Below are 16,650 nucleotides of genomic sequence, written 5' to 3'. Positions count from 1 at the left end.
TAGGAGCTATACCCCAGCCTTAGGGTTGCTAGACATCCATAAATTTATGGACAGACCATACAAAACAAGCCTAAAAACTCCTGTCTATAAAATCTGTAAAATAAAACCAAACAAAAAAAAATCAGCCATTCGTAAAAACACTAAGCAACCAGAGTTTGATTGAATTTCTGCTTTTGAACAAGGCTGGATACTGAAGAATAGAGCAGAACAGCACCATTTGGTGTCAGCTGGAACATGGCATCCGTCAGGAAGCATTTTCTCAGGGCTTTGTAGCCTGTAGCCTCCTCCCCCACCAGTCATGTGCTGCTGGTCCCTGCCTATAACATTGCTCACCTCACACAGGCAGACAGTAGTCCTCCTCTCTGGATCCATGCCAGAAGCAGGAGGCAGGCTCATGGGGGGCAATGCTAGGGGGAAGGCATGGTACAGGATGCAGTTGGGAAAACCAGGGTGTGGGGGTGAGTTAGGGGACTGCTGGGGTGAGGGCAATATGATGTAAAACCATTGTTGCAGTCAAGCAAGACTGCCAACCCAAGAACTGGGGGGGGGGGGTGTTTTACTGATTATCTGAAAATTTCTTACTGATGACCAAACCTTTTTACTATGGTTGTGTTACCCTAAATTTGAATTGGGCTCTGCCCAGGGCCTGGCAGAAGGCTCACATTTACATTCTGTAAAACATACATCAGGAAGAAAAAGTTTGGTTGTTAGTTAAAAGAAAAACACAGATTGTCAGTAAAAAGACTTCTGTCTTGTGTTGGCAACCCTGCCCAGCCACAAGATGGCAGGGGAAAAAATGATCTACCCAGTCATCTCTACTCACTAAATAGTGAAAAAAGGAAAAAATATTTATGATTAACTTAGACTTTCAAAATATTCTTTTGTCAAAGGTTTTCACAAGCAAATGAGGTAGTCAGGGGTCCTAAGGTACATTAGAAACTGTCTGAAAGAGAACACAAAAAGTTGGATTGGACTGTCATTGTTCAGAACAGCAAAGGGCTAAGAGCAGGGGGTCCCAAAGTTCTTTTCCATTAAACTCTTAGTAAATAGATTAGTTAATGACCTGGGAAGGGACATGCCACTGATTACAGCTTGTAGACAGAAACACTTTCATAGATTTTAAGGCCAGAAAGGATTAGTCTGACATCCTGTACAACAGTGGTTCTCAACATTTTTTGTACCAGGACCTATATGTAAACATCAATTTCCAGTTCTGACCCAATGCCCCTCACTCCCAACCCACTGCCCACTACCCCCAGGCCCCAGCCCTCCAGTGTGTGGGGCAGAAGGGTAATGGTGGGGTATGGGGGCCCCAAACAACCCCTTGCAGGCTGGAACTCTGACAGCCTACAAGGGAAAAGCCACAGTTTCCCATGCTTTTCTCCTTTAAAGGAGAATCTATTTTTAAAGTTTGTTGATCCATTTTTAAAGTTTGTTCACAACCCTTGCATATTTTTCATGGGTTGAGAAATGCTGCTGTACAACACAGACCATAGAATTAATGTGATTCACTGAGAATACTTGCCAGTCAAACAACTTGTATTGTGCAAAATATCTCCCAGAGATATAGATATTGTTTCCTGACTTCCAAGTGCACTTTGCTGTTTTCATGTCTCGGGTTTCACAGAAAATGTTTTTAGGTTCATCAGGTAGTCCTTGTCATTGAACAAAGAAAAGATCAACAAGACAAGTATCATGACCCTCACAAGACAATCTTACTTTTAGTTCATACACTAGGAATCATTAACATGTAAGAAACTGGTCTATTATAGGCATTATCATCTCTACTGTACTTAGGAAAGGACTGCATCATTGAGCAGGGCTTGGCAACATATAGCCTGCAGGGTGGAGTTGGACTGTAGAGCCATTGGATCTGGCCAGTGAAGCTTCTAATCTGGCTGGCTGCCTGAATGCATGGCATGGGCAAAGCCACCCCCTGTAGCCACCTGCACTGCACCGTGGCCTGCCTCCAACCTGGGCGAGGTTGATCTGGCCCTCTGCTGAAAAGCCTTGCTGACCACTGTCAGAGAAGAAAGCAGACCCACTACAACTATAGTTACAAAGACAATCAAAATGTTTGGATTGTGGTGAGGTAAAATTAATTAAATATTCATCTAAAAGATCACGTGCTTTGAGAAGGGGAAAAAGTTGTGTTTTATTTTTGATTGTGCACATTCAGACAATTAAGTTAAACTCTTAACTGCCCGCATTTATTATGATGTCCTAGAATTATTAATCTATAAAACTCTTAAACGTTTTCATGTAAACTTGCTACCCATTTAGGGTAAACCTAATAAGTATCAATATATTTAAGATCATAAAAAGTAGGGCTGAAAGTGACTTCATGAGGTCATCTAGTTCAGCCCCCTGCTCAAGACAGGATCATCCCTGGACTAAACCATCCCAGCCAAGTGTCTGTATAACCTGCTTTTGAAAGCTTTCAAGGATGAAGATTCCACAACTTCTCCAGGAAGCCTTTCCCAATGCTTGATCACCCTTATAGTCAGAATTTCCTCTTAATTTCCAGCCTAAATTTCTACTGCTGCAGCATGAGTCCATTGTTCCTAGTTCTGTCCCCTACAGCCACTGATAAACCTCATTTCCATCCTCTCTGTAATCACCCTTCAGGTATTTGATGACTGTTAATAAATCACCCCTCAGTCTTCTCCAGGTTAAATAACCCTAGTTTTTTAAGCTCTGAAAATAAATCTTTCTTTTCTGGAATTAAATGCAAATATTTGCGGCAAAATCTGTATCTGACGAAAATAAGCAGAGCTAGATCAAACCTAACAGAGCAAAACAGATTTATAATGGGTGAGGGTCTAGCCCAAGGGCGGACAAAACACGTCTACACCCACCCACAACGTACCCTATTACACCTCGCTCCCATCCTCAAGGGCGGAAGGGCCTGGCCCCGCGAGTGCCACATAGGGCTGCTGCTGCAAGCTTCCCTGGCATCCCGCTCCCTCCAGGCACCAGGTAGGGAAGCAGGGGGAGGAGGCAGGGCTGCAGCTGAGTGGGAGCGTGAAGTGTGGGGCTGGGGCTGGCAGTAGTGTGGAGCCTGCCCCCAGGAGGGGCAGTGGCAGTGTGGAGCTCAGTTGGGCAGGTTGTGGGTGTGGGGGGGCAGGGATTACACACTACCCTCATGGCTCACAGCCCTGGCAAGCAGCGGGGACAGCAGCAGGCAGAGGCATTGGTGCCTGGCTCTAGCCAGCACTGCACATCGCAGCGAGGGTCGCAGTCCCCACCAGGCCATCTGTATTGCCAGCAGTGCACTTGTGCAGCACAAGAGGGAAGCACCAGGCACTGAAGTGGGGAAGGCCGCCGGCTCCAGTGCCTGGGGCTTCCCTCCCATGCCGCACAAGTGCAGGGAGTGCCAGCAACAGAGACTGCCCGGTGGGGGCTGCGCTTCTTGCTGCAATGTGCAGCAGGGCCAGGGCCAGCCACCAGCACCTCAAGCACCCCCCCACCTGCTTCTGTGCCATGGAAGGAGTGGGGGGGGTCCCACACCCCTCCCACCCTCCCTCCCACCCCAAAAATGCCCCACAGACAAGCACACACTCTGCAGTGTTGCCTGTGTTGACTGCATGAGAGGACAGTGTGTTCCAGAACCAAACACCCACATCCCACAAATGCTACACAACTCCTCAACACACCCTGTGTCCCCCACACAGCCACACCCCCTCACAGACTTCCCCCACACCTCTCCCCACACAAACCCCACCACACACACCCACCATGAACACCCCCCACCACACACAATACACAAGATTAAGAATTTATTTTGAACTATTATACAATCACTCTATATACACTACGCAAACACAAATCATGATAACATATTTTTATAAGAAAATCAAAATACGTTATAGTAGGTGTTTGACTTTTAGTGTATGATTTGGGGTCTTTTTGTTCTAAGATGGCAACTCCCCCACCCCACCCAAAAGAAGTACTTCCAGGGGGCAAGGGGAGCAACTTCCAGTGGCAAAGGTCAGGGGTTAAGGGTGGGACTTCCAGTCTCAAGGTGGTGACTAGGGGCACCTGTGGACCTCAACAGCTCATCAAACCTTGTTAAGCAGCCCTCCACTGAAATAACTGCCTACCCCTGAAATAATTGTCTAGCCTTTGCACTTTACAAGCACTTTTTTAGTCTCTCACATATTAGCAGCAACAGAAAAAGGGACCAAAGCAAAGCATTCACTTACTGCCCACATGGAGAAGTGTTCCAATGTGGTTTTTGTATCCGGGACCAGCAAAAGTACATGCAATTGCCTGACCACCTGCTGCTCCAAGTGTCACTTTATTTATAGTCCTCACTATGGTTCGTTTTGGGGTTGAGACCGGGTAGCTAGTGTCGATTATTATTGTCTTAACCTTTTGATTTTTGCCTCCGATACAACAAAAAGTAAAATTGGATCCTTCTTGTACAACTTTGTCTTCTGGAAAGATGAGTGGTTCATTATCGTCTGAAGTATCTAGGCCTGCAAGATACAATAGAATAAACCATTTAATTTGAAGGTTCTTTCTTTATACAGTGAAAGAGTTTTGAACAAGTTACTCCTTCAAACAGGGAAAGCACTAAAGGCAATGTTCTCAAAAGGGCACTTCAGGCACCTGCAACTCTAAATACAAACTGGGCATTTATGCCCCTGATAGATGAGCAATGGGATCTGATGCAGGATCCTCACAAGTGGACACATGCATGGCAGGAGGTGCAACTGTGGGATCTAACATCAGATCCAATCCATTCATATCTTATTGCTTGTGCAGGGGGAGGTTGGGTTCATGATCCTGCACCACCAAGTAGCAAGCTCTGACAATTGAAGCCCTGTCAGCTGATGGGGCTTCCAGACACAGAGACTCACCATGCTCCCACTGGACTGGGAGCCCCATCAACTGCTCTGGGCTTTCAGCTGCGGAAGCACACCCCACAGCTGAGAGCCCCAACCTGGCCACACATGCAACTAATGGCATGATAGGAACCAGCCACTACACACTTTTTGTGCAATAACTTGGTAGGTTATTTCTTGTTTTATTATGCTATTAATTGCATGAATGTGTGGCCAGGTAACAGCTTAAAACCTGATTAACTGGTTAATCACATCTTACGTCTAACATGGGCAAGGGGCCGTAAATACGTATTTACTAATTGCCTACCTATAGTCCACATGCAAATGTCCATTTGCAAAATCTCTAGTGATATTTTCCCCATTCAGAAATGGGAATGAGCTCTAAGCACTACCTAAGTCCTGTTTATACCCTTAAGATTTCAGCCTTTGCACTGGGTTGAATTTTATTCCTGAGGGCCTGGGCAAGAATCCAATTAAATGTTTCAAGATTCCTATTAATCTTAATGAGGCATCTAATGCAGACTTTACATGTGGTATTTTAGAAGTGAATTGAGTTGGTAGGTATGAATATTTAGTTCTGAATGGCCAGGAATTGGTGTTGTCAACTGATCCCTGCCACTGAATTTCTCATAGCTTGAATCTAATGAGACAGAGGAATTTTTTTGCACTGACCAGGAATGATTTAGGAGTACAATTCCTGCATTTGTGCAGGGATTTAAACCATATCCTTGAAGTCTCTTCCAACCCTATGATTTTATGATTAAAAAGTGACTTTGAAAGCCTTTTTGTTTACCAAACTCCATGTTCAAGGCTCTGTGCTGCTTCTGCTATGTATGATGCTAACTCTGGCATCTATAACCATGCAGGACCGTTGCTCATCCAAATCAGGGCAGAGTTCAGTGTTTAGCACATTTTTCTTCTGAAAGATTTATAGTTTTTAAAAATAATTTTAGTTCACTCAGAAACATGCTGTTCTAGTGGACAATCTGTTGTAATCTGGGAAGGTTGTTCTCTGCGGTTTTATTTCAATACACAGTTGTTCTCCTCTTCCTGTGTTATTAATAATACAGCTTGCAGGAGTTCATCACAAAGTTATATAAATAGTTCTCTTGCTCCTAATGTCCTTATAAGCTGAAGTTTTGAGGTTATAAAACTGTATCAACACTCTAAAAACCCATATTTGAATCCAGTAGTTTAAATACCCAGTTTCACACTTACTCCTTCCTACAAAAGTAAATTTAAAAAGATAAAATATCTGAATTATAAATTAAGGTTACAGTTTTTTAAAATCAGATGCAAAGTTAAGGGGTGAATCCTGTTCCTCCTCAAGCTTTGTACATCTCTACTCCAGCAACCTTATAGTAAAAACCTTCTACCACCTCAGATTTGGAGAGACTTCCATCTCTTCAAGTTGCATTTCATAAATACAATCAAAATCAATAATTTTGCACTGGAGAAATCTTGCTATAGTGTGAAATACAAACATTAGTAACTTCTGATTCTTAATCAATACCTGTACATTAGTGCCTGATTAAGCAAAAATCCTAGGTGGCTTGTTTATACCCCATATTCTTAAAACTGATGAAACTGTAGCACAAACAAAAATTGTTAACGTTCGGAATGACATTTCAAAAGAGTAAGCAAAATCTATAATTTTTCTGACAATGACCCTAGCCAAAAAGAACAAATCAGCCTTCAGTGGAAATAATATGACTTACAATCATGCTATATCAGCATGACTAAGGATATTATTAATATGCCACAAAGCAAGGCTAAAATTATCTTCAGAATTTAATGATCCGGGAGTTGTACAAGTTACCTGTATTATGGACAGGAATAAAATGCACAATTTTACTGAAATGAAAACTGAACATATTTTATATACATGACTTAGTATAATATGGATTAATAGCATCAAAATGGTCCCATAAAATAAAACATTTTATAGCACATGATCTTGTAATGAACTAATTCAGCATATAAATGATTGATTTCCTTTAGTAGGAACTTTTACTTCAAGGGTGAGCAAAATACAGCCCACGGGCCAAATCCGGCCCACTAGGCACTTCCGTCAGCCTGTGAAACCCAACAAAGAATTGCACCCCAACCGGCCCTTCCACCCACACTTCCCAATGTACCATATTGCACTTCACTACCACTCTCGTGGGTAGAACAGCCCGACCTGGCCAGCAGCAGCTCCTGGGTGGGGTTGCCACTGCTGCAGGCTCCTGCTTGCTCCGAGCAGCAGGTAGGGCACTGGAGAGGGCAGGGGTGCAGAGTCTGCACCCAGGGGGGTGGCTGTAGCTGGAGCTCAGGTGGGCACCATGTGGGTGTGAGGAGGGGTGATGGGGGGAACCCCTACACTCCCCATCATGGGGTGCAGCCACGGCAGGGAGCAGCAGCAGCAGCAGTAGGTGGGGGCACTCTGGGTGCTTGTGTTTGGCACTGGTGTCTGGCTCTGGCCAGCACTGCTCATTGTGGCAAGGAGTGTAGCCCCCACTGGGCTCTCTCTATCACAGGTGCTCCCCACACTGGCACAGCACAGGAGAGAAGCCCCAGGCGCTGGAGCCAACTGGGGTGGGGAAGGCAGTGGCTCCAGTGCCTGGGGCTTCCCTCCCGTGCCGCCCAAGTGCAGGGAATGCCAGCAGTAGAGACAACGTGGCAGGACCTGCGCCAGAGCTGGGCACCAGCATCCAAACACCCCCACCTGCTGCTGCACCATAGGGGGAGTGTGGGGAGAGGTCCCCACACTCCCCCACCCTCCCTCACACCCCACAAACACCACATACACACCCCCTGTCCCCACAACCCCCACATATACACGGCCTCCAACATACCCTATGCCCCCTAGACACACACACACCCCAACACACACACCACCACACACAGACACCACACTATATACACACAGCACCATATACATAGCCCCCACAGCCCTCCATACACACATACACACCACCACACACCTCACCCCCTGCACCCCACCACAGACACACACACCCGCACACCCAACATAAACACACATCCCACCCACACCCCACCATATACCCACTCCCCACCACATCCCCCATACTCCATCATACATACACAAATCTCCCATGCCCCACCATATATACACCCTGCCATACACACAAAAACCCCCCATGCTTCACCATACACCCCCCCCACTCCACTATACACACACACACCACACCCCACCATACACACACGTCCCCACAGCCCACACCCCATGGTACATGCACACACACATCCCACACTCCACCATACCAACACACACACCCCCAAACACACCCCCCACACAATATAAAGACTAAAAATGTATTTTAAGTTATTATACAATCACCTGTATATACAATATGCAAACACAAATTATGACAAAAATATTTTTTATAATAACATTAAAATACAGGTGTTTATCTTGTAGCATATGATTTGTTTTTTTCTGGTTCTAAAATGACAACCTCCCCCCCACCCCCCAGGAGTACTTCTGGGGGGCAAGGGGAGGGACTTCTGGTGGCAAAAGTCAGGGGTTAGGGATGGGACTTTCAGTCCCAAGATGGCAACAAAAGGAAGGGCAATTGTCAAGGCACAAGGCTACCCCATGTGGTCCTCGAATGCACACCAAACCTCATTCAACAGCCCTCCACCGGAAATAATTGCCTGCCCCTGCTTTACTTTGAAACTAGAAGTCTTTCTTGCTACCAGATTCCCAAGACCTTCATGTAAGCCAAACACTAATGCTAGGAATATGGGAAATAAACAGAAGGAACTAAAAAAACCAGAAAAGCTATGACTTAAGCAGTGACACAGAAACCCTGTGAGGCTGATGGACTGAAATATTATTTGAAACATATGGATGTTGTCCTTCCTAGTCAAAGAAAACTGCATTTAATACTGTAGCAGTCAATGATTGGCTCTTTGATGGCTGGTAAGTCTGATATTTGCCTAGAATATTTAAAAAAACCTTCTGTTTTAAGTGCTTGCGCTCTGCATCCATGATGTGTTGGATCTCAAAGTCAATAGTGTCATTGTGGACCATTTTGCACCATGTCTTCTCTTTGTGGGTTTTTAGGGCATTTATACACATACCACCTTTTTGCCCTGTGATGCACAGGAGATCCACAGATCTGCATGTGAGTTGGCGCACGCTGTGCTACATCGCATGCAGTTGTGTAAGTGGCAAAATGTGCATCAGCGCACAGAAAATGGCAGCAGTGCACTTTTGAACTAAAACACCTTGAAGGTGCCCTGCCCCCAAAACACCTTGAAGGTGTTTTAGTCCAAAAGCCTGCTGCCACCATTTTCTCAGCGCTGATGCGCATTTCGCCACTTATACATACACTGCAGCACATGTACAAATGCCCTTAGTTGTTAGCTTTGAACATTGATTTAAGATTGTTTTTAAGGAATCCTCCTGTCTTTTCTATAGCCCACCGTGGGAGTATCCCTGAGCAGCATTCTCCATAAAGGAGTTTCTTGGTAAGTCAGTTCTAAACATTTTAATGACACGGCCAGACTATCTTTGTTGTTCCTCTGTAATAATAGTATTTCTGTCTGGCATATTTGCTTGTTGAGTATGGTGACCATAGTTTTGCTGGGACAGTCTCGGATTTCAGATGCCAATTAATTTTAATGAAAATTAAAACGAGCATCCCAGACATAGGGTGCAAGCATGGGGTGGGGAGGTGGAGTGGCAGGAGCTGTGAAATAGGAAGCCCTAGCAGACAGCAAAATTGTCCTAAAATAGGTTAGCTTGATTAGTGGAATGACCATTAAAAGGGGAGATGATTAACACCTGTGAATTAAAAAATAATGGGTCACTAACAAGCCACTGACTCCCTTATCTGCCTGAATAGTAATACCAGAGCTGGACCACGCTGCCGAGCCCCTGCCTCTGCCTGCAACAGTGTTGCTGACTTGCACGCTTGTGAAGGGATGGGGGCAAAAGGGGAGTGACAGTGTCCAGGACTTTACACTGTTCCATATGGTCACCCTATTACTGGGGGAGTTCAATATTTCAGGCTCTATATTACCATCCTAGGTTCTTTAGATTTCTCACACAATCTAGATGGAAATGTTCTACAGTAGGTTGTCATCAGGCAGATAGTAAAGAGGTCAGAATTATACCTCATAAACACTTAATTCTGCTCTGTTGTAGGTTGCGGGGGGTTGAGTTTTTTGGGACAGAAGACTTATTTCTCCACCAAAAAAAAACCGAGCAAAAGCTAAAAGCTGGCAATTTCTGAGAGGTATCTGGAGTCGAAAAAGGCTGAAAACCACTCTTACACTGTTTTACTGAAAATGGATTGGAGATATTTCTACCTTCCATCAATCTTGGCATGACCCGATCATATAATTGTGTAAGTATTACAGTGAATTTGTTGGGCCAAACCATTTAGATAGAAGTTTCTGGCAATATCTATTGCCGCTTATTGAATTTCTCTAATATTTCCTATGCAGCAGCAACTCCAAGGGAAGATGAAGCCTGTTTCAGACTCCCTAAACAGACTTTTGTCTGCAAAACAAATGTCAATAAGTGCTGCATTCTGGATTCTGCACCTAATTCTTTGCCACTCAGTGCAGTTCTGGCAGATGGGAAATATCCCTGTCCACACATCTCTCTGTGTTCCACATTGCAGTGCTCTGACAGACACATTTCATTATTTTAACTGCTATAAAGGGACAACTCTGCTGCAAATGTAAAAGATAAATGTTTAGGGCACTTTTTCCAGACCCATCCTCAGACTAAGGAGGTATGCCTGTCATCCTAAAAAGGACTACTCAGTCATCCTGAACTCCATCACTTATTTGTTGGACCAGTTCATTATGCAATGATCTCCCCATGTGTAGGATTGCAGTTACAGCTCACAGTTTGTCCACACCTGCTGTGTAGCTACTTCCTCACAACTTTTGAAGAATATTGAGGATGTATGGTGAAATGAAAAAAAATGCATTTGGGTGTAAAATGGATTACAGAGAGGAAGATTTGTGCTGACTTGGCCACATACTCTTGGTATCTTTCATGAAGGTCCAGCAGCAAAACAGAGTCAAGACAAGTGGAGATGAAGTTGGCTGCAATGGATAACCTTTACCTCTACCAATGACCTAAGTGGTCCTGAGATGGTACTGAGCTCTGCTAGAATGACTTCTAGCCAGAGAAACTGACTTATCTGTTGAATCTGTCTAATCCATCATGATAGATTATGTGCACTAGGAAAGGAGATGCATGTTCCACCATATTCCAGGTTATAATCACTATGCACAAATATTTACATGTAGTCATAGGTAAGAGTTTGAGTGTTAACAACAGAAATTAATTATGGGAGTTTATCTATAGGATGTGGCTGACTCCTGCACTCATGTGCTAGTCTTATTGCTCCCACAACTGTCCTAAGGAAAATTATAATTTGTTCAAGTAGGCCAAGCAGGGAAAAAGGAAGGACATGCATTGTCTATCAAAAACATTTATAGTTATCCTGAATTCCACTGGGTTGGATGTGGTGCTCTGTTTGCACAATGTAAAAGAGTAGTTCTCAGCCTTTTTAGACTCCAGATACCTCTTAGAAATTGCAAGATCTTAGCTTTTGCTTGTTTTTTTTTAAGGATAGAGAGCTGGACCCAATGCATCAGGTCAGACCCACTCTGTGGCCTTGGGCACAACATGCTGCATGCAGGGCCTTGGACGTGGCATGTCAAATTAGATGGGCACGCAGGGTCAGGCCAGAGGTGGAACTGGCCCAACTCTGCCAAAAGAAAAGGAAGCTTTACAGGGCTGGTGCCTGGAGCTGAGCTGCAACCGCCATTGTCTGCCTCTCTCCAGGTCCCACACCCCAACAGCTGAAGAAAAGGCAGAAGACAGAGAAGCCTGGAGCCCCCAACTACAAGTGAGCGGTTCTCCTGGACAGACAGTAAACAGAGTAAAAATTCTTTTAAATGTGATTCCAGTTATTGATGTCATAATTCTCTTGTCCTAAATGATGTGCATAAAGTTTGCAAAACTAAGCCCCCATGGGGGAATTCCATACCCAGATCCGTTTTCCATTTCAGTTCTATGAGATCAATAGTTCATCTGATGGTAATAAACAGGCATCTGCATTTTCCAATTGCTGAGGAAAAATGCAGATTTTCTCTTTTAAAGGAGAAAACTGTAGGAAACCATGGGTTTCCCCTTGCAGGCTGGCAGCCTTCCAGCCTGCAAGGGTCTGCTTGGAGCTGTGGGAGCAGGGAGAGGGTGATTGGAGGCAGGGAGTACCACATGCATGTGCATGTGCATGCTCACACACTCATGGCCAACATACAGCCAGATAGTGTGGTGGGAGCAGCCCTGGCAGCTGGATACAGGTAAGTCTATTGTGGGTGGCACATGGGGTTGGAGAGCCTGGCGGGCTGTGAGGGTGGGGCATGTGTGCGTGTACATGGAAGGGATGGGTAGGGGCATAAGGCAGGTGCTAGGCAGCACTGGGGGAAGGAGTCTACGTGCTAGGGCTGCAGTGGAGCAGGAGGGTTGAGGTAGCACTTGGTGCTGCCAGTGAGCCCAGCTCTGCAGCAGTGGAAGGGCAGTGGTACTGTGGAGGTGGCGAGGAGCTTCATGGCACAGACAGTGGCTGGGGCACCATACATTGCTCTGTGCTGCTAGCTGGGGCTGGGGCTGGGGCTGCAGCATGGCAAGGGAGCACAACTCTGGTTGGGCCATGCTGCAGGCAGCTAGAGGATGCCAAGGGGCTGTGGGTTGGGAGTGAAGGGTACTGGCAGGGCTGGGGATGGTGGGGGCTGTGGGTTGGGTGTGTGGGGCACTGGCAGAGTGGGGGGGTGTTCTGGCTTGGGGATGAGAAGCACTGGTGGGGCAGGGGGAGGGGAGGGGAAGGGAGGGGCAGGGGGGCTGTGGGTTGGGAGTGAGTGGCACCAGCAGAGCTGGGGGGCGTGTCGCTTGGGAGCAAGGGGCAATGGTATGGGCAGGAATAGGGCACCAGCATATCAGGGCTGCTCAGCACCACAAAGCAGTGGGAGAAACAGCAGCATCTGGACCTGCGTCCTGGTGAGTGAAAGGGGCAGGGGGAGCTCTGATTTTCCATGGTAAAAAAAACAAAATCAAACACCAAAATATATAGATATTTAAAATTTGTTTTATTATAATGACTGAAGTACTGGTAGTCATCTAAACTGCTTTAAAATTGTAAATATAATCAATAAAACATGGTGTTCAACTGATATCTATATATGTAGTCATGTTTCATTTTAATCATGGAAAACTGTGGATTTGAGGGTTTTTAAATCAGAGAATTTCAGATTTTTAAACAGAAAACCAGGATCTCTGGCAATAAACTATTGTGGAAGGATCTTTATTAGTAAGTAGGCTTTCTTCTCTCTTATACTTTGCAATTGTACAGCAGCTTTCATCCTTGTATCTTAAAGCACTATATAAAATAAATTCAGTCCCAACAAACTCCAATAAGGCAGGCAAGCTTTAATTTATCCATTCTACAACTGGCTAAACTAAGGTATAAGAAGAAACAACTTGCCCAAAGCCAAGTAGCATATCAGTGACAGAGCCAGAAAAAGAAGTTCAAAGTCAGATCCCTAGGATTCCCTGTACTAACCAATAAGTTATATGTCCTCTGCACTACGATACAGTAATATTATGTCTGTTGTTTTTAATTCACTGCCTACACTTTTATACGGAGATGATACTATATTTGAAAGTTCTATAACTTGCCTTAGGGATTACATGAAAATATTCAGCAAGTGTCAGTGGTACGTTCCAGAATATGCTATTGATATTGTATAGCTGTTCCAAATACTGATTCCATTGCTTATGGCTTTCCACTAGCAAATTTAAACACAGCATTAAATTAGTAAATCTTTTGAAGTATGGCTTTGCTTACCCAGTACAGTCTTCCATGAACTCCAGGGACTCCAGACTTCAGCAACCTTGCTCCTGATTCTGACCGAGTGAGATGCACATTCCAAAGGTAACTCTGAATCCCAGCTCCAAAATAGAGGTTTATTTAATTTACTGAGGGTTGTGTTGTAATACTCCTAGAAACAAACAGTTAAGTAGGTTACTTAAGTAGCTCTTAAAGCGCATGGTTGCACATGTGATCCTTGTCTGATAACCTGAGGGTTTATGGATTTCTGGTTCTATACCGCCACTTCATGGTTTTCTAGGTGTACTTTTTGTGCGGTTGGAGGTATGGTTTTATGTTTCACTGTACTTTTCAGAAAGTAAATAAGATGATAATACTACTACAGTATGGATGTTGTAATAAAATAATCAAAAATATATATTCATATTTTCTTAGTTCACTTGGAAAGCTAGAAGGAAAAGATGTCCTAAAATAAACAATAGAAAAGGAAATGATGAACACAAAGAGCTCTATACTTAGGAATCATTTGCAAGTTGTTAGTTAAGGCTGTATACAAGGGAAAGACAATAAACAGTGATCAAAAAGTGCCAGATTCAGGCTGATCTCCATTTGGCAGCAGATCCCAAGCACAGGGCCTTGTTCCTGCCTGCTAGGCCTGTGAGAAACACCATTGTTTTGTTTCAATGTCTGTTTCACCATTTCGAAGGGACAGTGTTTCATTTTGTCATTTAGTTTCATTTCAAAGCACTGTTCTGTTTCATTTCGTCAAAACCGTTTCACTGTTTTAACACGTTTCGCCCATAGGCTATAACAGGGAATCATGCAAATACCTAAAGCTTGCCTTTTCTTGCCTGATTTGGATGGAAATAGCAGGGATGGTAGCCCATTCTATGGGCATGGAGTCTGCCAGGTTTCAAGGAGACAAGTGTAAAGGTTTCTGGGAAACTGCACCGCAACCTGTTCAAAGCAAAACTCATGACACTTGCTGGCAGCGGCAGCCTCCTGTCATCCGGAGCACAGATCCAGGGATCTGCACCCCCAGGAGGGCTGCAGGGCTGTGCCGGACTCATCCTGGGGGTGTGGGCCCCTGGATCTGCACTGGATCACAGGAGGCTGCTGCTGCCACCTGGAAACACTGGACGCAGCCCACACCCAGCACCGGAGAAGACTGGTGCTGCCACTGACCCCAGGCAGCAGCAGCAGCAGCAGCATCCTCCTGTCATCCAGAAAGGCTATGAGGTTGCACCGGACTCCTCCCAGGGGTGCAGGTCCCCAGATCTGCACTGGATGACAGGAGGCTGCCACTGCCAACTGGGACCAGCACTGGGCACGGGTTGGCCCCAGGCAGCAGCGGCAGCCTCCTGTCATCCGGTGCACAGCACTGGCTCTCCCCACCTCCCATTGCTGGGCTGAGCTCCATGGGCCTACAGAGCTGCTCAGAACACAGCCTGGCAGTGGGAGGCGGGGAGAGCCATGGCTGCACTCCGCCTCCCACCATCGGGCTGAGCTCCATGGGGCTGCAGAGCTGCTTGGAGCGCAGCCTTGGCTCTCCCCTGCCTTCTGCCACTGGGCTGCTTTGAAACTCAAAACTTTTCAAAACTTTCAAAACATTTAGAGTGCCCTCATTTCATTTTGCAGCTGTTTTGAAACTTTTTGTTTTGTTTTAATTTCACTGTTTCGAGCTCAAAATGCGTCGAAACAGTTTTGAAATGAAACACTCGGTGAAATTTTCCACAGCTCTACTGCCTGTGCCCCCTGTGAGTGGGGATATATTCTGGCCAAAGTCCCATGTCAGTGAAACCCAGACTAACTGGAAGCTCTGTCTAACCATATAGATGTTGCTGAAGGAATGTATCCGCGCAGTACATTTCTCCAGCTCCATGCAATTCCATGCAACTGCAGCATAGAAGTGCCTCCCAAACCCAGCAAGAACCAGGAAGGAAGAGCACAAACCATTTCAGGTAATTTCCTTGTACTAAATGTATCCTCCTGCTTAGAAAAAAAAGACGATACAAAATAAAAGAGAGGTGCAAGCTCTCTGGACTAGCTTATGTACTATGCATAATGGGCACAGTACATAATGACCTCTTGTATTCGTCTCTATTAAATTCAGTGGCAATTTGACTTGAGACTAAAATGCAGTAACTAAGTTTACATAAGTGTAATGACTGTTACATTTTAAATAAAGATAGCACAGAAGGGTATTTACTGGACACTAAAACATTAGAATTATTATTGGTAGACTTACTGGACTTCAAGTCTGTTTCCAGATAATACATTAGCATAATCTTAATTAAGGCTATTTATTTTCTTGGCATTAATCACTTATTTTTTCAAGATGCACACAAGGCAAAACCCATTCTGGGGAAAACATGAAAGGAACCAAAATCAGTAAACTTTTGCTGCACAGTACAGGATCAGAGTTGTGGGATTTTATTTGCAAGGGAAAATGTTGTTGTATAAGAACATTAATGAAAGACTAAAGCTATCAATCTTGAAAGGGACAAATGCTAATCTGTGAACCATGTCCAGCTTGGGAGCTCTGGGGAGCATTTGGCCTTGTTGAGACCCAATGGGCAAAGTCCTACCACTACTAAAGTTGATGGGAAGTGGCAGCAGCATGAGCAGCAATGGCATGAGCACTGGTGGCTTTCTGAGCTGCTGCTGGTACTTTCCAACAGGGCCCAGGATTTTGCCAGCAGGGCAAGCAACAGTTGAGTTAGCCTACCCAACTCCCTGTGTAGGTTCATGGAGTCGCAGGCATTAATCCCTACTGCTGAAATCCCAGCTGTTCTAGGGGTCTGTGCACCAGATGGCATGGCTCTGGGGGGGTGGATCCAACACACATGCCATATGTTTGACACCTTTGTAGTGTGGGGGAGGGGGGATTTTCAGTGATCAGCGTTGTTCAGACTCTGCTCCTGTTGACTTACTCA

The 16,650-nt window shown here is 45.1% G+C and overlaps 1 protein-coding gene across 3 annotated transcripts in view; it reads right to left on the bottom strand.

The window, feature by feature from the left end:
* Positions 1-16,650, bottom strand: part of OSMR (oncostatin M receptor) — a 133,247-nt gene that overhangs the window by 21,917 nt on the left and 94,680 nt on the right. For all 3 annotated transcript variants that reach the window (XM_090037975.1, XM_090037974.1, XM_090037976.1), the window contains exons 5-7: positions 13,733-13,886; positions 4,206-4,481; positions 1,526-1,655 (exon numbers count right to left, since the gene is read on the bottom strand). In XM_090037975.1, coding sequence (XP_089894101.1) covers positions 1,526-1,655; positions 4,206-4,481; positions 13,733-13,886 — 560 coding nt within the window. The remainder of the gene's footprint in view (positions 1-1,525; positions 1,656-4,205; positions 4,482-13,732; positions 13,887-16,650) is intronic.

The sequence above is a fragment of the Crocodylus siamensis genome, chromosome 3 (genome assembly GCF_052110815.1).
Source record: "Crocodylus siamensis isolate JL-2025a chromosome 3, ASM5211081v1, whole genome shotgun sequence".
In the NCBI taxonomy this organism is placed as follows: domain Eukaryota; kingdom Metazoa; phylum Chordata; order Crocodylia; family Crocodylidae; genus Crocodylus; species Crocodylus siamensis.
Note: the sequence above shows the minus strand (reverse complement) of the source record. Positions and strands in the feature narration are given on the sequence as shown.